This window comes from Bufo bufo, chromosome 7, assembly GCF_905171765.1.
Source record: "Bufo bufo chromosome 7, aBufBuf1.1, whole genome shotgun sequence".
Taxonomy (NCBI): domain Eukaryota; kingdom Metazoa; phylum Chordata; class Amphibia; order Anura; family Bufonidae; genus Bufo; species Bufo bufo.
Window position 1 is genome coordinate 94,369,968 of NC_053395.1, and position 27,352 is coordinate 94,397,319.

Sequence of the window (27,352 nt, forward strand, 5' to 3'; positions counted from 1 at the left end):
ACAAAAAATAAAAACTTCTATGAACTCACTATGCCCATCACGAAATACCTTGGGGTGTCTTCTTTCCAAAATGGGGTCACTTGTGGGGTAGGTATACTGCCCTGGCATTCTAGGGGCCCAAATGTGTGGTAAGGAGTTTGAAATCAAATTCTGTAAAAAATGGCCGGTGAAATCCGAAAGGTGCTCTTTGGAATGTGGGCCCCTTTGCCCACCTAGGCTGCAAAAAAGTGTCACACATGTGGTATCTCCGTACTCAGGAGAAGTTGGGCAATCTGTTTTGGGGTGTCATTTCACATATACCCATGCTGGGTGAGAGAAATATCTCGGCAAAAGACAACTTTTCCCATTTTTCTATACAAAATTGCCATTTGACCGAGATATTTCTCTCACCCAGCATGGGTATATGTAAATAGACACCCCAAAACACATTCCCCAACTTCTCCTGAGTACGGAGATACCACATGTGTGACACTTTTTTGCAGCCTAGGTGGGCAAAGGCACCCACATTCCAAAGAGCACCTTTCGGATTTCACTGGCCATTTTTTACAGATTTTGATTTCAAACTACTTACCACACATTAGGGCCCCTAGAATGCCAGGGCAGTATAACTACCCCACAAGTGACCCCATTTTGGAAAGAAGACATCCCAAGGTATTCGCTGATGGGCATAGTGAGTTCATGGAAGTTTTTATTTTTTGTCACAAGTTAGTGGAATATGAGACTTTGTAAGAAAAAAAAAAAAATCATCATTTTCCGCTAACTTGTGACAAAAAATAAAAAATTCTAGGAACTCACCATGCCCCTCACGGAATACCCCCTTCGGGGAAATCCGAAAGGTGCTCTTTGGAATGTGGGCCCCTTTGCCCACCTAGGCTGCAAAAAAGTGTCACACATGTGGTATCTCCGTACTCAGGAGAAGTTGGGCAATGTGTTTTGGGGTGTCATTTTACATATACCCATGCTGGGTGAGAGAAATATCTCGGCAAAAGACAACTTTTCCCATTTTTTTATGGAAAGAAGACATCCCAAGGTATTCGCTGATGGTCATAGTGAGTTCATGGAAGTTTTTATTTTTTGTCACAAGTTAGTGGAATTTGAGACTTTGTAAGAAAAAAATAAAATAAAAAATCATCATTTTCCGCTAACTTGTGACAAAAAAAAATAAATTCTAGGAACTCGCCATGCCCCTCACGGAATACCTTGGGGTGTCTTCTTTCCAAAATGGGGTCACTTGTGGGGTAGTTATACTGCCCTGGCATTCTAGGGGCCCTAATGTGTGGTAAGTAGTTTGAAATCAAAATCTGTAAAAAATGGCCGGTGAAATCCGAAAGGTGCTCTTTGGAATGTGGGCCCCTTTGCCCACCTAGGCTGCAAAAAGTGTCACACATGTGGTATCTCCGTACTCAGGAGAAGTTGGGCAATGTGTTTTGGGGTGTCATTTTACATATACCCATGCTGGGTGAGAGAAATATCTCGGCAAAAGACAACTTTTCCCATTTTTTATACAAAGTTGGCATTTGACCGAGATATTTCTCTCACCCAGCATGGGTATATGTAAAATGACACCCCAAAACACATTCCCCAACTTCTCCTGAGTACGGTGATACCACATGTGTGACACTTTTTTGCAGCCTAGGTGGGCAAAGGCGCCCACATTCCAAAGAGCACCTTTCGGATTTCACCGGCCATTTTTTACAGATTTTGATTTCAAACTACTTACCACACATTAGGGCCCCTAGAATGCCAGGGCAGTATAACTACCCCACAAGTGACCCCATTTTGGAAAGAAGACATCCCAAGGTATTCGCTGATGGGCGTAGTGAGTTCATGGAAGTTTTTATTTTTTGTCACAAGTTAGTGGAATATGAGACTTTGTAAGAAAAAAAAATAAATCATCATTTTCCGCTAACTTGTAACAAAAAATAAAAAATTCTAGGAACTCACCATGCCCCTCACGGAATACCCCCTTCGGGGAAATCCGAAAGGTGCTCTTTGGAATGTGGGCCCCTTTGCCCACCTAGGCTGCAAAAAAGTGTCACACATGTGGTATCTCCGTACTCAGGAGAAGTTGAGCAATGTGTTTTGGGGTGTCATTTTACATATACCCATGCTGGGTGAGAGAAATATCTCGGCAAAAGACAACTTTTCCCATTTTTTTATGGAAAGAAGACATCCCAAGGTATTCGCTGATGGTCATAGTGAGTTCATGGAAGTTTTTATTTTTTGTCACAAGTTAGTGGAATTTGAGACTTTGTAAGAAAAAAAAAAAAAAAAAAATCATCATTTTCCGCTAACTTGTGACAAAAAAAAATAAATTCTAGGAACTCGCCATGCCCCTCACGGAATACCTTGGGGTGTCTTCTTTCCAAAATGGGGTCACTTGTGGGGTAGTTATACTGCCCTGGCATTCTAGGGGCCCTAATGTGTGGTAAGTAGTTTGAAATCAAAATCTGTAAAAAATGGCCAGTGAAATCCGAAAGGTGCTCTTTGGAATGTGGGCCCCTTTGCCCACCTAGGCTGCAAAAAGTGTCACACATGTGGTATCTCCGTACTCAGGAGAAGTTGGGCAATGTGTTTTGGGGTGTCATTTTACATATACCCATGCTGGGTGAGAGAAATATCTCGGCAAAAGACAACTTTTCCCATTTTTTATACAAAGTTGGCATTTGACCGAGATATTTCTCTCACCCAGCATGGGTATATGTAAAATGACACCCCAAAACACATTCCCCAACTTCTCCTGAGTACGGTGATACCACATGTGTGACACTTTTTTGCAGCCTAGGTGGGCAAAGGCGCCCACATTCCAAAGAGCACCTTTCGGATTTCACCGGCCATTTTTTACAGATTTTGATTTCAAACTACTTACCACACATTAGGGCCCCTAGAATGCCAGGGCAGTATAACTACCCCACAAGTGACCCCATTTTGGAAAGAAGACATCCCAAGGTATTCGCTGATGGGCGTAGTGAGTTCATGGAAGTTTTTATTTTTTGTCACAAGTTAGTGGAATATGAGACTTTGTAAGAAAAAAAAATAAATCATCATTTTCCGCTAACTTGTGACAAAAAATAAAAAATTCTAGGAACTCACCATGCCCCTCACGGAATACCCCCTTCGGGGAAATCCGAAAGGTGCTCTTTGGAATGTGGGCCCCTTTGCCCACCTAGGCTGCAAAAAAGTGTCACACATGTGGTATCTCCGTACTCAGGAGAAGTTGAGCAATGTGTTTTGGGGTGTCATTTTACATATACCCATGCTGGGTGAGAGAAATATCTCGGCAAAAGACAACTTTTCCCATTTTTTTATGGAAAGAAGACATCCCAAGGTATTCGCTGATGGTCATAGTGAGTTCATTGAAGTTTTTATTTTTTGTCACAAGTTAGTGGAATTTGAGACTTTGTAAGAAAAAAAAAAAAAAAAAAAATCATCATTTTCCGCTAACTTGTGACAAAAAAAAATAAATTCTAGGAACTCGCCATGCCCCTCACGGAATACCTTGGGGTGTCTTCTTTCCAAAATGGGGTCACTTGTGGGGTAGTTATACTGCCCTGGCATTCTAGGGGCCCTAATGTGTGGTAAGTAGTTTGAAATCAAAATCTGTAAAAAATGGCCAGTGAAATCCGAAAGGTGCTCTTTGGAATGTGGGCCCCTTTGCCCACCTAGGCTGCAAAAAGTGTCACACATGTGGTATCTCCGTACTCAGGAGAAGTTGGGCAATGTGTTTTGGGGTGTCATTTTACATATACCCATGCTGGGTGAGAGAAATATCTCGGCAAAAGACAACTTTTCCCATTTTTTATACAAAGTTGGCATTTGACCGAGATATTTCTCTCACCCAGCATGGGTATATGTAAAATGACACCCCAAAACACATTCCCCAACTTCTCCTGAGTACGGTGATACCACATGTGTGACACTTTTTTGCAGCCTAGGTGGGCAAAGGCGCCCACATTCCAAAGAGCACCTTTCGGATTTCACCGGCCATTTTTTACAGATTTTGATTTCAAACTACTTACCACACATTAGGGCCCCTAGAATGCCAGGGCAGTATAACTACCCCACAAGTGACCCCATTTTGGAAAGAAGACATCCCAAGGTATTCGCTGATGGGCGTAGTGAGTTCATGGAAGTTTTTATTTTTTGTCACAAGTTAGTGGAATATGAGACTTTGTAAGAAAAAAAAATAAATCATCATTTTCCGCTAACTTGTAACAAAAAATAAAAAATTCTAGGAACTCACCATGCCCCTCACGGAATACCCCCTTCGGGGAAATCCGAAAGGTGCTCTTTGGAATGTGGGCCCCTTTGCCCACCTAGGCTGCAAAAAAGTGTCACACATGTGGTATCTCCGTACTCAGGAGAAGTTGAGCAATGTGTTTTGGGGTGTCATTTTACATATACCCATGCTGGGTGAGAGAAATATCTCGGCAAAAGACAACTTTTCCCATTTTTTTATGGAAAGAAGACATCCCAAGGTATTCGCTGATGGTCATAGTGAGTTCATGGAAGTTTTTATTTTTTGTCACAAGTTAGTGGAATTTGAGACTTTGTAAGAAAAAAAAAAAAAAAAAAATCATCATTTTCCGCTAACTTGTGACAAAAAAAAATAAATTCTAGGAACTCGCCATGCCCCTCACGGAATACCTTGGGGTGTCTTCTTTCCAAAATGGGGTCACTTGTGGGGTAGTTATACTGCCCTGGCATTCTAGGGGCCCTAATGTGTGGTAAGTAGTTTGAAATCAAAATCTGTAAAAAATGGCCAGTGAAATCCGAAAGGTGCTCTTTGGAATGTGGGCCCCTTTGCCCACCTAGGCTGCAAAAAGTGTCACACATGTGGTATCTCCGTACTCAGGAGAAGTTGGGCAATGTGTTTTGGGGTGTCATTTTACATATACCCATGCTGGGTGAGAGAAATATCTCGGCAAAAGACAACTTTTCCCATTTTTTATACAAAGTTGGCATTTGACGAGATATTTCTCCCACCCAGCATGAGTATATGTAAAATGACACCCCAAAACACATTCCCCAACTTCTCCTGAGTACGGTGATACCACATGTGTGACACTTTTTTGCAGCCTAGGTGGGCAAAGGCGCCCACATTCCAAAGAGCACCTTTCGGATTTCACCGGCCATTTTTTACAGATTTTGATTTCAAACTACTTACCACACATTAGGGCCCCTAGAATGCCAGGGCAGTATAACTACCCCACAAGTGACCCCATTTTGGAAAGAAGACATCCCAAGGTATTCGCTGATGGGCGTAGTGAGTTCATGGAAGTTTTTATTTTTTGTCACAAGTTAGTGGAATATGAGACTTTGTAAGAAAAAAAAAAAATCATCATTTTCCGCTAACTTGTGACAAAAAATAAAAAATTCTAGGAACTCACCATGCCCCTCACGGAATACCCCCTTCGGGGAAATCCGAAAGGTGCTCTTTGGAATGTGGGCCCCTTTGCCCACCTAGGCTGCAAAAAAGTGTCACACATGTGGTATCTCCGTACTCAGGAGAAGTTGAGCAATGTGTTTTGGGGTGTCATTTTACATATACCCATGCTGGGTGAGAGAAATATCTCGGCAAAAGACAACTTTTCCCATTTTTTTATGGAAAGAAGACATCCCAAGGTATTCGCTGATGGTCATAGTGAGTTCATGGAAGTTTTTATTTTTTGTCACAAGTTAGTGGAATTTGAGACTTTGTAAGAAAAAAATAAAATAAAAAATCATCATTTTCCGCTAACTTGTGACAAAAAAAAAAAATTCTAGGAACTCGCCATGCCCCTCACGGAATACCTTGGGGTGTCTTCTTTCCAAAATGGGGTCACTTGTGGGGTAGTTATACTGCCCTGGCATTCTAGGGGCCCTAATGTGTGGTAAGTAGTTTGAAATCAAAATCTGTAAAAAATGGCCGGTGAAATCCGAAAGGTGCTCTTTGGAATGTGGGCCCCTTTGCCCACCTAGGCTGCAAAAAGTGTCACACATGTGGTATCTCCGTACTCAGGAGAAGTTGGGCAATGTGTTTTGGGGTGTCATTTCACATATACCCATGCTGGGTGAGAGAAATATCTCGGCAAAAGACAACTTTTCCCATTTTTTATACAAAGTTGGCATTTGACCAGTTGGCATTACGGATCCTGCACAACCTGTGGTCTAGTGACACGGGGCCGGGTACGCCTGGTGCTATCAGGGACCTCAACCTCCTCGTCCGAACTTTGGGTCAGACTGCCACTGCTTTCTACAGGTTCATATTCTGACCCGCTAGATTCGTCAGATGAGGGTTCCCATTCCTCATCCGACTGGGTCAGAATCCTGTAGGCCTCTTCAGAAGAATACCCCCTGTTTGACATTTGGACTACTAAATTAAGGGGTATTCCCTGAGACTACCCAAGAAAAAAAGCAAGCCTGTCTTACAAAGGGGAGGCTAGCGAAGTACCGGAGGCCGCTGCGATTGATAAAAAAATATCAAAACTGATTTTTTTCTTTATCGCCGCAGCGCTTGTAAAGTGATTGTGCAGTGATCAAAAAATAATAATTTTTTTGTCACTGCGGCGGGGCAGGCGTGGGTGAACGCACGTGTGGGCGACTGATCAGGCCTGATCAGGCAAACACTGCGTTTTGGGTGGAGGGCGAACTAAGGTGACACTAGTATTAAGGCTGGTTACAGCCTGTATTTGTGGGCGGGGCTGCTGACTATTTATTCTCACGCGACCTCACCCTGTGGACGGTCGCTTCAGGCTTGCTTCCTCGGTCTGTCCCGTCACTTCCGGTTCGCGGCGCGTCACTTCCGGGTAAGTCTCGGCAGGTTTCCTCAGCTGGGGGCAGCGCTCGTCCGGCACCCAGCCGGGCCCGGCCAGTCTTCCTCTCCCCTTCAGCTCCTGGGGGAGCCTCCTCATATCAGGTATGTTTCGATTGTCCGCGGTTAGGGTTCGGCGGGTCCGGCTCCACGGCGCTTCAGGGGGTGGTTCTTTCCTGCCGGGCTCAGCCTGCGCCGCAAGTGTCTAAGCCCCCTCCATCACTAGTTCACGTTCACCTCGTTTCATTATGCAGCGACCCGAACTGTCTGTAAGGTGAGTAGCAGTCTGCATAATGTCCTGACCACCTGAAACAATGGCCGGTCACCCTGACACTTCAGCCATAGCAAAGCTGCCGATACTGACTGGTTTACATCCAGCATGTTATTTCTGTCAAAAATTCTAACACTAAAAATACTGTAGTACTAATATGCTGGACATTATATGGGTTGGCCATTTCTCAGGCTACACCATCATCATTAGAGGTTGGGTTGACTTTTCACCCCCCCCCCCTCCGATCAGCTGTGTGAAGGGGTCGCTGAGTCCCAACTGATCAGCAGGGATCCCAGGAGTTTGACCTCACCGATCTAACATGAGAACAGGCCATCAATTTTCAAAACCTACTCACATTTGCTAGCGGCTAAAAAGCTTGTTTCCGCGATGTCCCCATAAGCATGCATGCTCGTCATGCTTACTTCAACGTGGAGTGGGGAAAAGGCTATGCCAGACCGTTTCCGACGGCGGTCTGACTCCCAAGGGGAAAAAAGGCAACATGCCCAATCCTCCTTTCCACCGACATTCATGGTCACGGGCCCCCATACGCATTAGATGGTCAGCCTGTGTAATATGTATGGAGCACAAGTCAAGTTTAGTCTAATGTGTATGTAATTATTAACCATAACTTTCATGATCATGTTTTTGATTATGGTTCTTTCTATGTAGCGAAACTGCTGTTTGCTACCCTGAGTTGTTTCTGACTGTGTAAGTGCACCTCGGATACTATACAAGGGAATGTGTATGTCCATGCTTATGTTCTAATACGTTACAGGTGACCTATTTATACTCCAGAGTCAGCAGCTGCCTGGAGATGTGTAATGTCTGAAGCAACAGAGCAAGTGACTTACTTATAAACATGAGCATACACAGCCTGCGTGTGCCTATGGGCCTAAAAAATGGTGCATCACATGCTCAGCCCTGCAAGGAGAACTGAGGAGACTGGAAGGGGTGCAGCTCTGACTTGAGCACTTCTGCCCCTTGTTATTGCGATGGGTTGTATGATTTGTGTGCTACCAGCAGGCATGTGCATTACTCCACGTTTTATACGGCCGTGTTATGCCGCCTCTTATGCACATGTCTGTGACACCCGCTATGCCGCCTCCTGCACATGTGCATCACACCGTATGTCTACCGCCCCCTGTGCATTTGTTTATGGCGCAGCGGTGCGGTGCAGCCCTCCTGTGCACACGTGCCTGGCGGCTTTGCCTGCCGCCCTCCCGGGCGCATGCGTGTGGCACCACTGTAGTGCCGTCCTCTCATGCATGCCGTCCTCTCATGCTCAGGTTTGGCACATACTGTTCCGCGCCGCCCTCCTGTGCACATGCGTGTGGCACCGCCGCGTTACACCGGGGTGCTGATTTTGCTTATTGTCTATACTTGGGTGCTGATAAGTTTTTTTTTTTTTTTTTCTCTCAAACATGAACAGGACAATGTCTGACTAGTGTCAGTACTCTCAGGGTGCCTTCGCATGCGGCGGATGTTGTTGCAGAGAATTCCGCAACTGAAGTCAAGTTTATTCATTTGAATAGGGCTGGAGTTTTCTGCGGCAGGGTCCGCGGCGTGTGAAGACACCCTTTCATATCAGGGATCAGTAAGCGTGGTAGGCGGCAGTCACATCAGCTGATTTCTTACAGTACCTCTGTCAGCTTTAGTCGCTGCCTCTGTCATCCTGGATCGCCCAGGCCCACGCTGCCTCTGTCATCCTGGATCGCCCAGGCCCACGCTGCCTCTGTCATCCTGGATCACCCAGGCCCACGCTGCCTCTGTCATCCTGGATCGCCCAGGCCCGTTTTGCCTCTGTCATCCTGGATCGCCCAGGCCCGTTTTGCCTCTGTCATCCTGGATCGCCCAGGCCTGTTTTGCCTCTGTCATCCTGGATCGCCCAGGCCTGTTTTGCCTCTGTCACCCTGGATCGCCCAGGCCCGTTCAGCCTCTGTCACCCTGGATCGCCCAGGCCCGTTCAGCCTCTGTCATCCTGGATCGCCCAGGCCCGTTCTGCCTCTGTCATCTTTCCTTGCTCCCCGTCCACTCTCCTAAAAGCGGTGTTTATTAAAATAATAAAATCTAATTGGTACAAGTAGTTCTTCAGTACGCCGAACCTGGGGGTATCTTCATCTGTAATTAGGTATAATTGCATGTATTGTTTTCTATTTTTATTTATTTTTCAGTACATTCCGCCGGGAAGCCATGGTTGGCATCAGTTGGCAGGCACGGGGCTGGCCGGTATGTTTTTCCATTCCGGTGGGAGTGGGCTGGTCCTGCTTCTGCTAGAGGGGGGGGTTCAAGTGTGGAGACAGTGGGGTGGGAGCGTATGCCAGAGCTTCTATTCCTGGGTACAGAAAACGAGGTCAAAAAAAAAAAAGGCTTCATGAATGCAGCAGGGAGACCGGACACCGGTGTGATCTGTAGGGTGCTGCCTTGCGGACTCTGCTGCAGGGTCAGGGACTGCTGCTCTGATTCCCGTCACCTATACTACCACTAGCCCAGGTTAAGTTTAAGTTGGGACCTCCAGTGGACCCCTATACTCACAGTGCCAATCAAGTGCTGCACAATCGCTCTATGCCTTCTCGACTGGGGCCAGAAACTGCAACCTCCACTGCTGCTACTAGATGCAACACAAGTTATCCCCTCTAGTGTAGCTAACTCCATGAATGTTGTCTTAGTTGTGGGGTTTTGTTGCTATGCTATTTTCCGGTTCCTAAATGTACCATTTTGGGCATCTTTTCTTAATACAGACAGGGCTGCGGCACTGTCTGATATTCAGTCCTCCCGATCAGCCAAGTAGCTGCTCATCAGCTTCCCGAATTCTTCAGGTATCGTGCATACGTCTTCTGTCTGTCTTCCCTGCTTCTTGACATACTCTCACGTCATCTGAGGTCCCCTTGCTCGCCCGGTCTCTGTCATCCTGGTTCGCCCAGGCTCGCTCTGCCTCTGCCATCCAGGATCATCCAGGCTCACACTGCCTCGGTCGTCCTGGATCGCCCAGGCTCGCTCTGCCTCTGTCTTCCTGGATCGCCCAGGTTCTCTCTGTCTCGGTTATCCTGGCTGGCCCAGGCTCTCTCTGTCTCTATCATCCTGGTTCGCCCAGGCTCGCTCTACCCCTGTCATCCAGGATCGCCCTGGCTCGTTCTGTCGTACTGGATCGCCCAGGCTCGCTCTGCGCCTGTCGTCCTGGACTGCCCAGGCTCGCTCTGTCTCTGCCATCCTGGATCGCCCAGGCTCGCTCTGCTCCGGTCATCCTGGTTCGCCCAGGCTCGCTCTGCTCCCGTCATCCTGGTTCGCCCGGGCTCGCTCTGCTCCCGTCATCCTGGATCGCCCAGGCTCGCTCTGCTCCCGTCATCCTGGATCGCCCAGGCTTGCACTGTTACTGTTCCTGGATCGCCCAGGCCCGCTCTGTTCCTGTCATCCTGGATCGCCCAGGCTCGCTCTACCTCAGTCATCCTGGTTCGCCCAGGCCCGCGTTGCCTCTCTCATCCTAGATCGCCCAGGCCTACGTGGTCTCTCTCATCCTGGATCACCCAAGCCTGCTCCTCCACTGCCATCCTGGACCGTCACTTTACTAAATACCCAGTGCCTTCCCGAAGCACTCAGGTCATTTAACAGCCCAGCTCCTGCCTGGATCACTCAGGCCCTTGATACCTCCCGTGTCGTTCGGTTCAATTAACTATTTCCCTCCTACAGCGTGGGTAGTCTTTTTGCCTACTTATTCAGGCCTACCCCGCACTGGCATTGGGCACAGTTCAGCCAGATGGATCATGGAGGCTGATAGGCATCCCTCCCGACTCTACGCCAATGTACACCTCAGCCCCTGCCACAAGTATTAAGGCTGGTTACAGCCTGTATTTGTGGGCGGGGCTGCTGACTATTTATTCTCACGCGACCTCACCCTGTGGACGGTCGCTTCAGGCCCCACCCTCCCGGCCCTTCTTTCTTTCATCCCACTCTCTTGGGTGGCCCACTTATTCAGGCCTACCCCGCACTGGCTTTGGGCACAGTTCAGCCAGATGGATCATGGAGGGTGATAGGCATCCCTCCCGACTCTACGCCAATGTACACCTCAGCCCCTGCCACAAATACAATTATAGATCTGACTGTGATCAGTTTTGATCACTTACAGATACTATAAAAGTACAAATGCTGATTAGCGATAGCTAATTTAGCGAATAAGTGACTGCGGTGCGGTGGGCTGGGCACTAAACAATCGCTAAACTATCTAACCAAGGGACCTAAACTATCCTAAAACCTATCAGTCAATACCAGTGAAAAAAAAAAGTGACAGTTTACACTGATCACTTTTTTCCTTTCACTAGGTGATTGACAGGGGCGATCAAGGGGTGATCAAGGGGTTAATTCGGGTGATGGGGGGTGATCTGGGGCTAAGTGTAGTGTTGGTGGGTACTCACAGTGATGTCTGCTCCTCTGCTGGAACCAACCAACGAAAAGGACCAGCAGAGGAGCAGACAAGCCATTTAACACATCATATTTACAAATATAATGTGTTATCTGGCTTTTGATTTGATTTTTTAAAAATCATCAGCTTGCCAGCCACGATCATTGGCTGGCAAGCTGATGACGTGACCCCCCTCTAACTTTTGCCGGCCCGCGATGCGCATGCGCGGGCCGGCTTTGAGCGAAATCTCGCGTCTCGCGAGATGACGCGTATATGCGTGACTCTGCGCAGGGCTGCCGCCTCCGGAACGCGATCCTGCGTTAGGCGGTCCGGAGGCGGTTAAAGAAGGTAGACACTGTTCAATAAGATAGCTCTGTTCAGGGATTGATGCAAACTGAGCTGTCTCCTATGGATCCTTCAGCTTCAGATTACAAAGCCTGAATTGTCCCTGAATTCTCCCTCTGCTCTCTCTACAGTGTGTAAAAACACTCCCTATGATCTCCCTATACTGTCCCTGCAATTTCCCTATGCAATATTCTACGATTTAAGCTTTGATAAACACTGTCCCTAGCACTTGACACATCTGTCCCTATGCTCAGTTCACTGTAAAATGGCTGGGACTGGGCGAGATTAGGATTTTTATAGGGCTGTGACATCACAGGGAATGGCCATTTACTGATTGGCTGGCTGCACTGTATTATGAATAATAATATATTGTATTGTATATATATTGTAGGAAAGCGCAAAGGTTGATTATTTAGTGTGGCTGTAAAGCCGATCCGAGCCGGCTCTTACTGGGAGCAGCCAAAGTGCAGGTTGGGTGGCTGTTCCCCACGTTCCAGGCCGGGTTTTGATTTGGGATAAAAACCCAGCCAGCAGTCTCAGCTGTGTGGATTACCCTCCATCTGATAGTGGAGCTTTGTCAGTCTGGGTCTTGGAGCCTGAGAGTTTGGGCCGGGACTAAAGCCTGCTATATTGTTTGTGAAAAAGCATGTGGACTTCTGCTTCACCCAAGGACTTATGTGCTGCAGCCTGGTGTGAAAAAACACCAGACTCAAGGTGACTGTTTTTTCCCTGAAACTGCCTTTTTTGTTGTCAGTTTATGTATGTGAATAAAACACTGCACTGTTTAAGTTAAAGACGTTGTCATTGTATCTGTACTGCGTCCGCAAGCCTGTCTACCAGAGCAAATCCCCACAATTGGTGGAAGATGCATGCAAACGCAGTGAGACAGGCCTGAAGGCCGAAATATTTTTCCCCGGCACAAGTGCATGTCCTACATTAAGCCGGCAAAGTTACGACCCGTGTCCCCTGACAAAATGGAGACAGTCATAAAGGCCCTCGTGGAGGCTAACTTGCAGCAGCGGGAGGCTAACAAGCAGCAACAAGAAGCTAATCAGCTGCTTTTAACATATAATGGCATTGCAGGCTGCAGGAGCGTCCCAGAATGTCCACGATGCCTGGAAAGCTGTCCGCGCGGCGATTCCGAAGATCGAGACCTATCTGGCGGTCTTCAAAAAAGTGGCCGTGAGGGAAAAGTTACCCCGAGACCAGTGGGCTGAGGTCGTTGCTCCGTTCCTGGCGTCTGGTCCCCAGCAAGTATTGTTTGATCTCCCCGATGATCAAGCGGCCGACTACCCGACAGTAAAAGGTGAGATCCTGGCGATACTCGGGGTGAATGTATTGGTCTGGGCCCAGAGGGTGCATCAGTGGGAATTTATTCCGGCTGTACCCGCCAGACCACAATATTACGATCTGCTGCACCGATTGCAAAAATGGCTGCAGCCTGACATATTGACACCCACTGCTATGTTGGATCGGCTGTTGGCGGATGTGTTTTGGATGGCTTTGCTGTACCCTCTCCAGCACTGGATTGGCCAGGTGTCTCCGAATAATGCCTTGGAGATGGTCGACCTTGTGGAGCACTATGAGGCCACCAGAAATCTGCAGGGGGGTTCTTTTGGGAGGGGGCCAGCTTAACCCCGGAAATCTCCACTCCAAACACGGCGGCTGGTGCCAGCCAAATGCGGACCCAACCCCAGTGGTCAGCTGGCAGTGTCACGAACCTGGACATATAAGAGACGACTGTCTCCATCGGGGGGAACCCATGGATACCAACTATGGCTACCGCCACTCATTGTATGCCAGGAAGCTATGTGCCACAGGTACCTCTAAAACTATAGACAATAGACACTGCTGGATTCAGGGAGCCTGGTGTCCCTGGTAAGAGCTGCCTGTCATGGTCTTACCTTCTTGCTGTTCTCCTTCGTTTGACATGTGCTGGCGGCCATCTTGGTTTCTGGGTTTCTTGTAGCCTTCCACCCTGCGGCTCCTCCTTCCCACTGGAAGGAGCTGGATGCCTAGCTCATATATATAGGAGGTCTGTGGCGTCAGTTCCTTGCTTGGTCCTCCTGTGTTCACATGCTTCTAAGACTGCTGCTGCTTCTGGTTCCTAATCCTGGCTTCGTCTGACTTCCCTGCTGGTTCCTGATCCTGGCTTCGTCTGACTACCCTGCTGGTTCCTGATCCTGGCTTCGTCTGACTACCCTGCTGGTTCCTGATCCTGGCTTCGTCTGACTACCCTTCTGGTTTCCTGACCTCTGGCTACGCAAGGACTCTGCTTCGGTTTCACCTTCCGTTTGGACTTTTGCTTTATAGCTTGATTTTCAATAAAGCCTTCTTATTTTCACTTATCTCTTGTTGTACGTCTGGTTCATGGTTCCGTGACATTAGGACCAAGCCATGAATTCTGACGGTACAGGGCCATCCTCGCTACCCACGCTGGTTGCCAGACTTGATCAGCAGGATCACCTGTTGGGTCGGTTCGCTGTGGCGTTGCAAACCCTGCTTGAACGCACGGCTCATTTCGCTCCTACTGCCGCTCCGGTTGTTGCGCCAGAGTCTACACCGACACCTGTTGTTGCGCCTGCGGTGTTTCGGGGTATGACCGGTTCTGCCCCTCTTCCACAGCGCTTTGGGGGGGAGCCAACTCAGTGCCGAGGTTTCCTTAACCAGGTGGGCATTTATTTCGAGTTGCTGCCACATGCCTTTCCTACTGAGAGATCAAAGGTGGGCTTCTTGATCTCGCTGCTCGCAGACAAGGCCTTGGCCTGGGCCAGCCCTTTATGGGAGAACAACGATCCGGTGGTTGCCGAGTTTTCCGGTTTCGTTGCTTCTCTTCGGAAGGTATTCGATGTGCCGGCTCGTGCTGCCTCTGCTGCGAAGCTCCTTATGTCCATCAGACAGGGTTCACGATCCGTAGCCGAATACGCCATTGAGTTTCGTACCCTGGCAGCAGAGGTGGGCTGGAATAATGAGGCTCTGGTCGCTGCTTTCTCTCATGGTCTCTCGGATGCCTTGAAGGATGAGGTTGCAGCTAAGGACCTACCAGTGGAGCTCGAGGCTCTTATTTCTTTCCTGATTTTGATTGACACCAGACTCAGGGAGAGACCTTCCTTTAAGGAGAGCCTGCGGAGGTCTTCTAACAGATTGGCGCCTACGTTTGCTATCCCACCCGTGCCTCCCTCTCCTCCCACGCCTCCTGGGGATGACTTGTTTGGGGGTGAACCCATGCAGCTGGGGTTTGCTCGCCTGTCCGAGGGGGAGAGGGCACTCCGGAGACGCGAGGGCCGATGCATGTACTGTGGTCTCGGTGGGCATTTTCGGTTGGCATGTCCGAACCGTCCGGGAAACGCTCGTACCTGAGATCCTGTCGGGGGCAGATCTTGGGTGGAGTCTCCTCGTCCCCGGTTTCCCGTGTTGACAAACCACTGATCACTGTTGTCCTCTCCTGGGTCGGGGGCTCGGTGACGACCCAGGCGTTGGTGGACTCTGGTGCTGGTGGTTTGTTCATTGATAGTATGTTCGCTGCCGCCAATTCCATTCCTCTGCAAGCTCGAGGTTCCCCACTGGCTCTTGAGGCGATAGACGGCAGACCCCTTCTGCCGCCACACGTGACTCATGAGACCCTTCCAGTGGGGATAGCCATTGGTGCCATTCACAGAGAGTCGGTCTGCCTCCAGGTTATTTCGTCTCCACACTACTCGGTGGTCTTGGGGTACCCCTGGCTCCAGAAGCATAATCCGACTTTCGATTGGAGATCGGCCGAGATCCTCTCGTGGTCACCGCAGTGTGGGGCTAGTTGCATCCATGGGTCTGCCAGGTTGCTGTGTACTTCCTCGGACTCTCTGTTGCCTCCTGAATACGAGGAGTACCGGGATGTATTCGATAAGGTGCGTGCGGTTGCCCTACCTCCGCACCGCCCATACGATTGTGCCATAGAGTTACAATCTGGTGCCGTTCCTCCTCGTGGCAAGGTCTATCCACTGTCGGTAGCGGAGAATGAGGCCATGGAGGAGTACGTGAGGGAGGCGCTTTCACGCGGACACATTCGCAAATCCTCGTCCCCGGCAGGGGCTGGATTTTTCTTTGTGAAAAAGAAGGGCGGTGAGTTGAGGCCTTGCATCGATTACAGGGGTCTCAATCGCATCACGATCAAGAACGCTTACCCGATACCCTTGATTTCCGAGCTGTTCGATCGCCTTAAAGGGGCCACGGTCTTTACCAAACTCGACCTGAGGGCGGCATATAACCTGGTAAGGATCAAGGCGGGCGATGAGTGGAAGACCGCGTTTAACACCAGGACCGGTCATTATGAATCCTTGGTTATGCCCTTTGGGTTGTGCAATGCGCCCGCAGTCTTTCAGGAATTCATCAACGATGTTTTCCGTGACCTGTTGCAGCAGTGTGTGGTGGTCTATTTGGATGACATCTTGGTATATTCTGAATCCATGGAGGCCCACATTCTGGATGTCAGACGTGTGTTGCAACGGTTACGAGAGAACAAGCTGTTCGGTAAGCTTGAGAAATGCGAATTTCACCGATCCCAGGTAACCTTCTTAGGGTACATCATTTCCGCTGAGGGGTTCTCCATGGATCCTGAGAAGGTTTCGGCTGTCTTACAGTGGCCCCAGCCCAGTGGTCTTCGTTCCCTGCAGCGCTTTTTGGGCTTCGCCAATTATTATCGGAAGTTCATCAGGGACTTTTCCATGCTGGCCAAGCCTCTCACGGATCTAACCAGGAAGGGCAGTAATTCCCAGGTCTGGCCGCCCGAGGCCATCCGAGCTTTTGAGGCCCTAAAGTCCGCCTTTGTGTCGGCTCCGATTCTGTTGCATCCCAACCCTGGGTTGCCCTTTGTCCTCGAGGTGGACGCGTCTGAGACGGGAGTAGGCGCCCTTCTGTCTCAGCGTAGAACACCAGAGGGTCCTCTGCTTCCTTGTGGGTTTTACTCCCGGAAACTGTCTCCCGCGGAGTGCAACTATCAGATTGGTGACAGGGAGTTATTGGCCATCGTGCAGGCTCTTAAAGAATGGAGGCACTTGCTCGAGGGTTCGGTGGTTCCGGTTCTCATCCTGACGGACCACAAGAATCTGACCTACCTTTCTGAGGCCAAGAGATTGACACCACGTCAGGCCAGATGGGCTCTGTTCTTGTCACGTTTTAATTACGTGGTCTCCTACCTACCCGGTTCCAAGAACATCAGGGCGGATGCCTTATCACGGCAGTACTCCGAGCTGTCCAGGGAGGAGTCGATTCCGACCTCGGTCATACCTCCGAATCAGATCTTGGCCGCCATTCGCACCAGCCTGACCTCTCCTCTGGGTGAGCAGATTTTGGCGGCTCAATCTGGTGCTCCCTCTGGGAGACCCAACGGCAGATGTTTTGTGCCTGAGGAGTTGCGCACTCGGTTGTTGCGAACCTACCATAACTCCAAGACCGCGGGGCATCCTGGAAAGAATCAGCTGTCCTGGGCTGTTTCACGTCTGTTCTGGTGGCCTTCCCTACGTTCCGACATCGCCGCATATGTAGCGGCATGCTCCGTTTGTGCCCAGAGTAAGTCCCCTCGGCTCCTTCCGTTGGGGCTTCTGCAACCCATAGCTACCGGGGAGCGCCCATGGTCACACCTGGGGATGGATTTCATTGTGGACCTCCCTGCATCCCGAGGCCATACGGTCATTCTCATGATTGTGGATCGGTTTTCCAAAATGTGCCACTGTGTTCCTCTCAAGAAGTTACCCTCTGCACAAGAGTTGGCCACGATTTTTGCCAGGGAGGTCTTCCGGTTGCACGGTTTGCCCAAGGAGATTGTGTCGGATCGGGGGAGTCAGTTTGTGTCCAGGTTCTGGCGCGCCTTTTGCTCCCAGTTGGGGATTCATCTCTCCTTCTCCTCGGCCTACCACCCTCAGTCCAATGGGGCCGCAGAACGATCCAATCAGGCCTTGGAGCAATTCCTTCGTTGCTATGTCTCCGATCACCAAGACAATTGGGTTGACCTCCTGCCTTGGGCTGAGTTTGCCAGGAACACGGCGGTGAACTCTTCCTCTGGGACGTCTCCCTTCTTGGCCAATTATGGGTTCCAACCTGCCGTGTTACCGGAGGTATTCTCTCCCCAGGATATTCCTGCTGTGGAGGATCACCTTTCCGTCCTACGTGCTTCTTGGGTACAGATCCAGAAGTCCCTTGAGGCCTCTGCGCAGCGCCAGAAACTCCAGGCTGATCGCAGACGAGCGCCTGCTCCTTCCTACCAGGTCGGAGACCGTGTATGGTTGTCCACCCGCAACCTCAACCTTCGAGTGCCCACTCCCAAGCTGGCTCCTCGCTTTGTTGGTCCCTTCCGAGTGCTTCGCAGGGTAAACCCGGTAGCCTATGCCCTTGCGCTTCCCCCTTGCATGCGGATCTCCAACGTGTTTCATGTCTCCCTGTTGAAGCCACTGGTGTGTAATCGTTTCACTTCCTCGGTTCCTCGGCCTCGTCCGGTCCAAGTGGGCAATCATGAGGAGTATGAGGTGAGCAATATCCTGGACTCACGCCTGGTCCGCGGTCGGGTGCAGTTTTTGGTCCATTGGCGTGGTTATGGTCCAGAGGAGCGTTCCTGGGTTCCCTCCGCAGATGTCCATGCTCCTGCCTTGCTCCGAGCCTTCCACGCACGCTTCCCTCAGAAACCGTTTTTTGCTCCGCGGAGGAGGGGCCCTTGAGGGGGAGGTACTGTCATGGTCTTACCTTCTTGCTGTTCTCCTTCGTTTGACATGTGCTGGCGGCCATCTTGGTTTCTGGGTTTCTTGTAGCCTTCCACCCTGCGGCTCCTCCTTCCCACTGGGAGGAGCTGGATGCCTAGCTCATATATATAGGAGGTCTGTGGCGTCAGTTCCTTGCTTGGTCCTCCTGTGTTCACATGCTTCTAAGACTGCTGCTGCTTCTGGTTCCTAATCCTGGCTTCGTCTGACTTCCCTGCTGGTTCCTGATCCTGGCTTCGTCTGACTACCCTGCTGGTTCCTGATCCTGGCTTCGTCTGACTACCCTGCTGGTTCCTGATCCTGGCTTCGTCTGACTACCCTTCTGGTTTCCTGACCTCTGGCTACGCAAGGACTCTGCTTCGGTTTCACCTTCCGTTTGGACTTTTGCTTTATAGCTTGATTTTCAATAAAGCCTTCTTATTTTCACTTATCTCTTGTTGTACGTCTGGTTCATGGTTCCGTGACACTGCCCTGGTGTGGCCCGCCGAGTATACTGGCCGAAAAGTCGGCGTTGTCTGCATTCATGGGGACTTAAAGGAATATCCTACCGCCCTGGTCTCTCTGTCAACGGTGGCCAGCAGGTGGATGCATGAGGTGGCTGTCGCCACAAAGTTACCGTATGAGTTGTTAATTGGGAGAGACTTCCCAGGTTTCCCAGCACTCTGGCTGGACACAAAAGTTACCGATACCCAGGAGACAGATGTAACCCTAGCAGAGTGGCCTGGCTCAGGGGGAGGCCATAACCTTGGGAACCTGAGTCAGAAGGGCCAGCAGTAGGGGTGACCGCCACATCGGAGGAAGAGGGGGAGACAAGCCCGCTAAGCGTGATGGTGGGAGACATGAAGGACTTACCGCAGGGTCCTGAGCTGGCAGACCTCATTGTCTCTAGGGATAATTTTGGTACAGCACAGCACCAGGACCCGACTCTATCCCGAGCCTGGGAGAATGTGGTAGTAGTTGAGGGTGAGCCGCAACAATCGGGGGCTGAGTCTATGTTCCCCCGTTTTGTGGTTCAACAGGAGATGCTGTATCAGGTAAATAAACTATGGGGTGAGCATATTGAACAGCTGGTGGTGCCCAAGGCGTATCGCAAGCTCGTGTTGGAGTTAGCCCACCAACATGTTCTTGGGGGACACCTGGGCCAGCAGAAAACGCAGGACCGGATTCTACAGCGGTTCTACTGGCCCAGTGTGTTCAGAGAGGTGGAAGAGTAATGCAAGTCTTGCCCAACCGGCCAGATAACCAGCCCCCAGCCACATTTCCGTAGTCCTCTGGTCCCTTTCCCGATTATTGAGGTTCCATTTGAGCGGATCGCTATGGATCGTAGGCCCAGTACCGAAGTCCGCTAGAGGGCACTTGGTCATCCTCAACTACGCCAGTCGGTACCCGGAGGCGGTGCCACTGCGTCATACATGAGCCAAACTCATAGTTAAGGAGTTAATGCAGATGTTTTCTCAAGTGGGTCTGCCTAAGGAGGTTCTGACTGACCAAGGGACCCCATTTATGTCCAAGGTCATGAGGGAACTCTGTAAATTGCTCCACATAAAACAGTTACGGATGTCCATGTATCATCCGCAAACGGATGGCCTGGCAGAAAGGTTTAATCAAACATTTAAAAATATGGTAAAAAGAGTGGTGTCTAAGGATGGGAGGGACTGGGACCTTCTTCTGCCCTATCTCATGTTCGCAGTGCGAGAAGTGCCCCAGGCCTCTACTGGTTTCTCGTCCTTCGAACTGCTATAGGGCAAACACCCTCGCAGTCTGTTGGACGTCGCCAAAGAGGCGTGGGAACAATAACCTACCCCGCACAAAAGTGTTGTTGAGTATGTCACCCAGATGCAAGGACAGATGGAAACAGTGTTACCTCTGGTTAAGGAGCATATGGAGGCAGTGCAGCGAGCCCAGAGTAGGGTCTATAATCGGCAGGCTCCGGTCCAGAACTTTAACCCAGGTGATCGGGTATTGGTGCTGGTACCAACCATAGACAGTAAGTTCCTAGCTAGGTGGCAGGGGCCCTACGAGGTACTTGAAAAAATTGGAGAGGTAGATTACAAGGTACATCAGCCGGGCAGGCGAAATCTGGAGCAGGTGTACCATGTGAATCTTCTCAAACCAAGAAAGATCGGGAAATCTGACAGCCCACATCCAGGGTTTCTAGGAAAGTGGATTCGGTCCCTCTGTCTGAAGCAAGGGAAGCGGCTGCCACAGTGAAAATTGCTGACAGCCTCTCCTCTAAACAGGCTCAGGAGGCCAGGGAGTTCGTTAGTCAGAACACGGATGTGTTCTCAGACCTTCCTGGACGCACTTCCATAATACAACATGACATTATCACTGGGCCTCAGGCAAAAGTCTGGTTAAAATCGTACCGGGTACTCGAGACTCGGCAACAAGCCATTGCGGAGGAAGTGCAGCTGATGCTGCAGTTAGGTGTCATTGAGGAGTCAAAAAGTAAATGGGCCAGTCCGATAGTCTTAATACCCAAGCTGGACGGGACATTGCGCTTCTGTAACGACTTCCGCAAACTTAATGAGGTGTCCAAATTTGACGCATATCCCATGCCCCGAGTAGATGAGCTTATTGAGAAGTTAGGCCAACCCCGGTATTTTTCTGTGTTGGACCTCACCAAAGGGTACTGGCAGGTACCCTTGACGGAGGCTGCCAAAGAAAAAATGTCTTTCATCACGCCAGAGGGGTTGTATCAGTACAAGTTATTATCCTTTGGTCTACATGGCGCTCCCGCCACGTTTCAAAGGCTAATGAACATTGTAATCCGTCCACATCGTCGGTACGCTTCGGCGTACTTGGATGATATCGTTATCCACAGCACCGACTGGGAAAGTCACCTACCTAAAGTACAGGCTGTATTGGACTCCCTTAGGAAGGCTGGCTTAACCGCTAACCCGAAAAAGTGCATAATAGGGTTAGAAGAGACCAAGTACCTGGGGTATGTAATTGGGCGTGGAATTATTAAACCTCAGGTAAACAAAATTGAGGCAATTAGGAATTGGCCCCGACCTGTCACTGTTCGGCAAGTAAAGTTGTTCCTGGGTATGGTGGGGTACTATATGAGGTTTGTCCCCAATTTTGCTACAGTTGCCGCACCATTGACAGGCCTTTTGAAGGGATGCAAGTCAGTGACGGTTCAGTGGAATGAACAGGCGGAAAAGGCTTTCTCCGCTCTGAAGTCGGCCCTGTGTGAGTCCCCGGTGTTGGTTACGCCCGACTTCAAGAGGGAGTTTTTGGTACAGACAGATGCCTCTGAAGTAGGCCTCAGAGCTGTACTCTCTCAGGACATCAATGGGGAGGAGCATCTCATTGTTTTCCTGAGCTGCAAACTTACCCCAGCCGAGACTAGGTACAGTATAGTGGAGAGAGAGTGCCTGGACATCAAGTGGGCACTCGAGTCTCTCCGCTATTATCTGTTGGGAAGAAAGTTCCGTCTGGTAACCGACCACTCCCCTCTCAAGTGGATGAGCGAAGCCAAAGAGAGGAATGCTCGGGTCACCAGGTGGTTTTTGTCTCTACAGAATTTCAAGTTTTCCATGGAACATAGGGCAGGCAGGTTACAGGGTAATGCAGATGCCCTGTCCCGGGTACACTGTCTGGCGGGTGTCCACCCCCTCAGGGTTGAACAAAGGGGGGAGGTATGTAGGAAAGCGCAAGGGGCCGTCATTGACAGAAGATACAGTATGTGTCACCGAGGTTCCTGGCCTCGGTGAGGTAAGAGCCAGTAATTTTAAGTATCAGCGGCAGCTAGTGCTGACTGACACTAATGATTATTTAGTGTGGCTATAAAGCCGATCCGGGCCGGCTCTTACTAGGAGCAGCCAAAGTGCATGTTGGGTGGCTGTTCCCCACGTTCCAGGCCGGGTTTTGGTTTGGGATAAAAACCCAGCCAGCAGTCTCAGCTGTGTGGATTACGCTCCATCTGATAGTGGAGCTTTATCAGTCTGGGTCTTGGAGCCTGAGAATTTGGGCCGGGACTAAAGCCTGCTATATTGTTTGTGAAAAAGCATGTGGACTTCTGCTTCACCCAAGGACTTATGTGCTGCAGTCTGGTGTGAACAAACACCAGACTCAAGGTGACTGTTTTTCCCTGAAACTGCCTTTTTTGTTGTCACTTTACGTATGTGTGAATAAAACACTGCACTGTTTAAGTTAAAGACGTTGTCATTGCCTCTGTACTGCGTCCACAAGCCTGTCTACCAGAGCAAATCCCTACAATATATATATATATATATATATATATATTGGAAGAAGGTACCTGGAATCATCATGGATGGAAGGTATGTGTCACCGATGTTCCTGGCCTCGGTGAAGTAAGAGCCGGTATTTTATGTGTGAGCAGCAGCTATTTCTAACTGACACCTTGAGATTTAGCATGGCTGTCATAGCTGATCCGGGACAGCTCTTACTGGGAGTAGTCAAAATACTGGGTAGGTGACTACTCCCCATGTTCCAGGCCGGGTTTTGCCAGGCATAAAAACCATCCAGCACTGCCAGGTGTGTGGATTTACCTCCCTCTAACAGTGAAGCTCAGGAGTCTGTGTGCTGTGAACTGAGGGCTGTGCTGGGATTTGAGGTTTGAGCCGGGCTGGAGAACTCAGGCCCCTCTAAAGGCGAACAGGCCGCCTATGGACTTGATGAGGCTGAACTGGAAAAACGGTGTGAATTAACACCCAGGATAAAAGATGACTTTTATTGTTTATGGACTTTCCTTGTGTGTGAACAAACACCAAGCCACCTGCATTTTGTTATACACCAATGTGTGAATAAACACCGCTGTTTGATTCAAGAACTGTGTACTTTGCCTCTATACTGCATCCGCTAGTCATAACTACCAGAGTGAATCCCCACTATATATATATATATATATATATATATATGCACAGCAGTGTGCTGATGAGAGGTACACATAATAGATGCAGTGAGTACAGATATATGTGGTCAGTTTTACATTATGGTCACTGTGTGAGGTACATGAGATATTGGGGGGTGTAGTTGTATGCAGTACTATATATAAGTGATGTATGTGGTACTTCTCAGTTATAATGTATAATGTGACACTTTTGAGGTATGAGAATCAATGAGACATGAGTTACTACTTCTGAGTAAAAAAAAAAGGGAATAGGGACACATAAAGAGAAAAGGAGAGGACCTTATTTTACGCACTTCATTCTAGACTCAGTGGAGAGCATCTCTTGCAGTTCTTCTCCATGCTGTTGGATTTGAAGGACCTGTGATGATGTCATCACAGATCCTGGCAGTTGCACCTTCCTAGCATGAGAACTACACAATTCTCTGTGCAGTTCTGCACTATCCTCTATCTAGTTCAGGATTTGTGATGAAGTCATCACAGGTCCTTTAGTTTTCTGAGTCTCCAGACTGCACTGATGACAGGGGACTCTCCCCTAGTGGCCCCATAGCAGCTGTGTCATCTACCTCCATTGGAGTTATGCCACTGGCCAGTAACAGACAGCAGAAGGAAAAATCAAATAGAGGGTGAGTTGCTAAAATTGGCATACACACTGGGGCTTCCTGATCAGTTGAGCAACTTGGCCTTCTGACTGTTCGGATGGCCATGTATTCTGCAAACCTGTCACTGTCCAGATCGCCTAGTATTCTGTAAAACTGGGACCCAGCAATCCACCGACATCTCCAGACAGAATGATGTTGCAGTAGCTAGCTGGACAATAAGAGTTTCCCTTACATCAGGATCAATACAATTGTATGTAGTATTAGCAGATGTATTCTGCATAAATCAAGATACAACAAGAAACTATTCCCTAGCCTCAAAGATAGACAAAAAAGTGAAATAATTCTTGCTTCTAACAATAAAAAAATAATCTGTATAAGCATACCGTATGTGTAGTATCTGCCAAAACATTCAAAATTTAAAATCTTAGTATTTGAAGCTTCACAAAAAGGGAAATCTGTACTATCCATTACCGAGTTAGGGCTCATGCACACGACCATGTGTGGGCCTGGCCTGTGCTGCGGACCGCAAATTGGGTCCACAATGCACGGGCACTGACCGTGGGGCTGCCGCATGCGGATCACGGACCCATTCACCTGAATGGGGTCCGCAATCCGCATCCGACCGTCCGCAAGCACTACTTTTTTGCGTAGTGCCTCCATGCCGCACCGCATCTTCTGGATGTGTCCGGATCCATGATGCATGAGCACTCGGGGTGCACATGGCCGGTGCCCGTGTATTGCGGACCCACTGTATGAGGGCTGGGCAATGGCCATGTGCATGAGCCCTTACAGTGCACATTTCTCTTTCTAACTGCCTCTTAGTTAGCCTGAACATTTTTGCATTTCTTCCCTTTGAGACCAGGTTCATTTCCACTTTTGCATTTTTCCTTCTTGCCTTTTAAGAGCCAAAACGTTTTACCTTTTCATTCACATAGCCATATGAGAACTTTTGTGGGAAAGTGCATTTTCAATTGCACCATTTACCATATCTCGTATTGGAAAAAAATACAATTCTGTGTGAAATGACGACCACCTACACTGAACAAAAATATAAACGCAACACTTTCGGTTTTGCTCCCATTTTGCATGAGCTGAACTCAAAGATCTGAAAATGTTTCAGACCTTTGAGTTCAGCTAATGCAAAATGGGAGCAAAACAAAGTTTTTGTTCAGTGTAATTTTGTGTCTCATTACAATTACAGCGGTACTAAATTTATACAGCTTTTATTACGTTTTACTATTTTAAAAAACATCTAAATGTTTTATGCATTGCCATATTCTGACACTCATAACTGGCTTAGTTGCCTAGAGCAACCAATCAGATTCCACCTTTCATTTTTGACAGCTCCATTGAAAAATAAAAGGTGGAATCTGGTTGCTATGGGCAACTAAGCCAGTTCTACTTCACATCAGTTTGATAAATGACTCAATACTCAATATTTTTTTATTGGGGGGGTACATATGGTTTTAAATCACTTTTTCTTTATTTTATTTCAGAGGGCAAGTGATTGCAGATTGCCCATTTAGATTTTTCTTCCATGGTATTCTCCATGCAGGATTTTTTTTATATATAACTTTTATATTTTAATAGTTTAGCCATTTCCAGTATTTTTTTTATTTTTATTGTATTTAAATGGTTAAAAAGTTTAGTAAATAGTTTTCATATGTATGTGTAACACTTTCGTGTAGGTGAATGACGCATCCAGAAAAGGCATGAGGTTTGTTGGATTCATAACAAAGCACTTTCATCAGTCTACAAACACCTTGGTGGATGTACAAAAACTGGAGCAAAACAGCAGCAAAAACTCTAATGAGGATGCTAACAGGCGAACAGAGGGAACAATCAGTGGACATTCTTCAGAAAGTGGAATTGATGAAGAAATCCATTTAGGAAATGATGGCATACAAGACTCTGTATTCCCGGATGAAGGGACTTTAACAAAATTAAGGAAATGTCAAGGTATAATCTGAGCTCTTTAGCATGCCTTTACAATATCTCATGTGAAAAGAGCCTTTAATATTCACCATAAAATATAATTCTATTAATATCCATTAAAACTAATCATCAATACTTAATAGTTTTACAGGGATCCAAATAAAATTCCTGACGATTACAAGCACAGTTATTATACCAAATATGTACAATGCACTCAGCAATGGCAAGAAATCATAAATACATGCAAGGCTTATAATATGCAGGACAAATGATCAACCCCTGTCGTAATATGGGAGCTATAGAGCCATGACAAATAATTATTAGTAACCACCAAATAGTATGTCTAGACTCTGCGATCCTACCGTGAAAAGCACTTGATAAACATAATTACTATGGTGCTAATTGGCAGAGCTATGAACAAAAGTAACATCACCCTCTTGCAGGCCACCTTGACGTGTGTTTTGCGTATATTCTTCATCAGGAGGAAGGGCCTCACTTTATCCCAGAATGGTTTTTATGTGTCCTATCACCAATGGAAAATAGCTGGGCTGCATCATGTGATAAGTATCTATGAGGTCATTACTAGGGATGAGCGAACCCGAACTGTATAGTTCGGGTTCGTACCGAATTTTGGGGTGTCCGTGACACGGACCCGAACCCGAACATTTTCGTAAAAGTCCGGGTTCGGGTTCGGTGTTCGGCGCTTTCTTGGCGCTTTTTGAAAGGCTGCAAAGCAGCCAATCAACAAGCGTCATACTACTTGGCCCAAGAGGCCATCACAGCCATGCCTACTATTGGCATGGCTGTGATTGGCCAGTGCACCATGTGACCCAGCCTCTATTTAAGCTGGAGTCACGTAGCGCCGCACGTCACTCTGCTATGATCAGTATAGGGAGAGGTTGCAGCTGCGACGTTAGGGCGAGATTAGGCAGATTAACTCCTCCAAAAGACTTCATTCTGTGGATCATTGAAGTGCTATTATTGACTTGCTCACTTTTTTGAGGCTGCCCAGAGCGTTTTTAGATCACTTTTTTTCTGGGGTGATCGGCGGCCATTTTGTGACTTGTGGTGCGCCAGCACGAGCTATCACCAAGTGTATTTAACCATCGATAGTGTGGTTATTTTGTGCTATATCCTACATCAGCTGCAGGCAGAGCCTGGTTCACCGAAGTGCATTTAACCATCAACAGTCTGGGTATTTTATGGCCATATACTACATCAGCTGCAGGCTGAGCCTGTGTCACCCAAGTGCATTTAACCATCAACAGTCTGGTTATTTTTTGGCCATATACTACATCAGCTGCAGGCTGAGCCTGTGTCACCCAAGTGTATTTAACCATCGATAGTGTGGTTATTTTGTGCTATATCCTACATCAGCTGCAGGCTGAGCCTGTGTCACCCAAGTGCAT

The 27,352-nt window shown here is 48.5% G+C and overlaps 1 protein-coding gene across 1 annotated transcript in view; it reads left to right on the forward strand.

Moving 5' to 3' along the window:
* RFTN2 (raftlin family member 2) overlaps window positions 1-27,352 on the forward strand; it is a 262,138-nt gene that overhangs the window by 113,761 nt on the left and 121,025 nt on the right. The window contains exon 4 of the mRNA XM_040440557.1: window positions 25,697-25,967. Within this exon, the coding sequence (XP_040296491.1) occupies window positions 25,697-25,967 (271 nt within the window). The remainder of the gene's footprint in view (window positions 1-25,696; window positions 25,968-27,352) is intronic.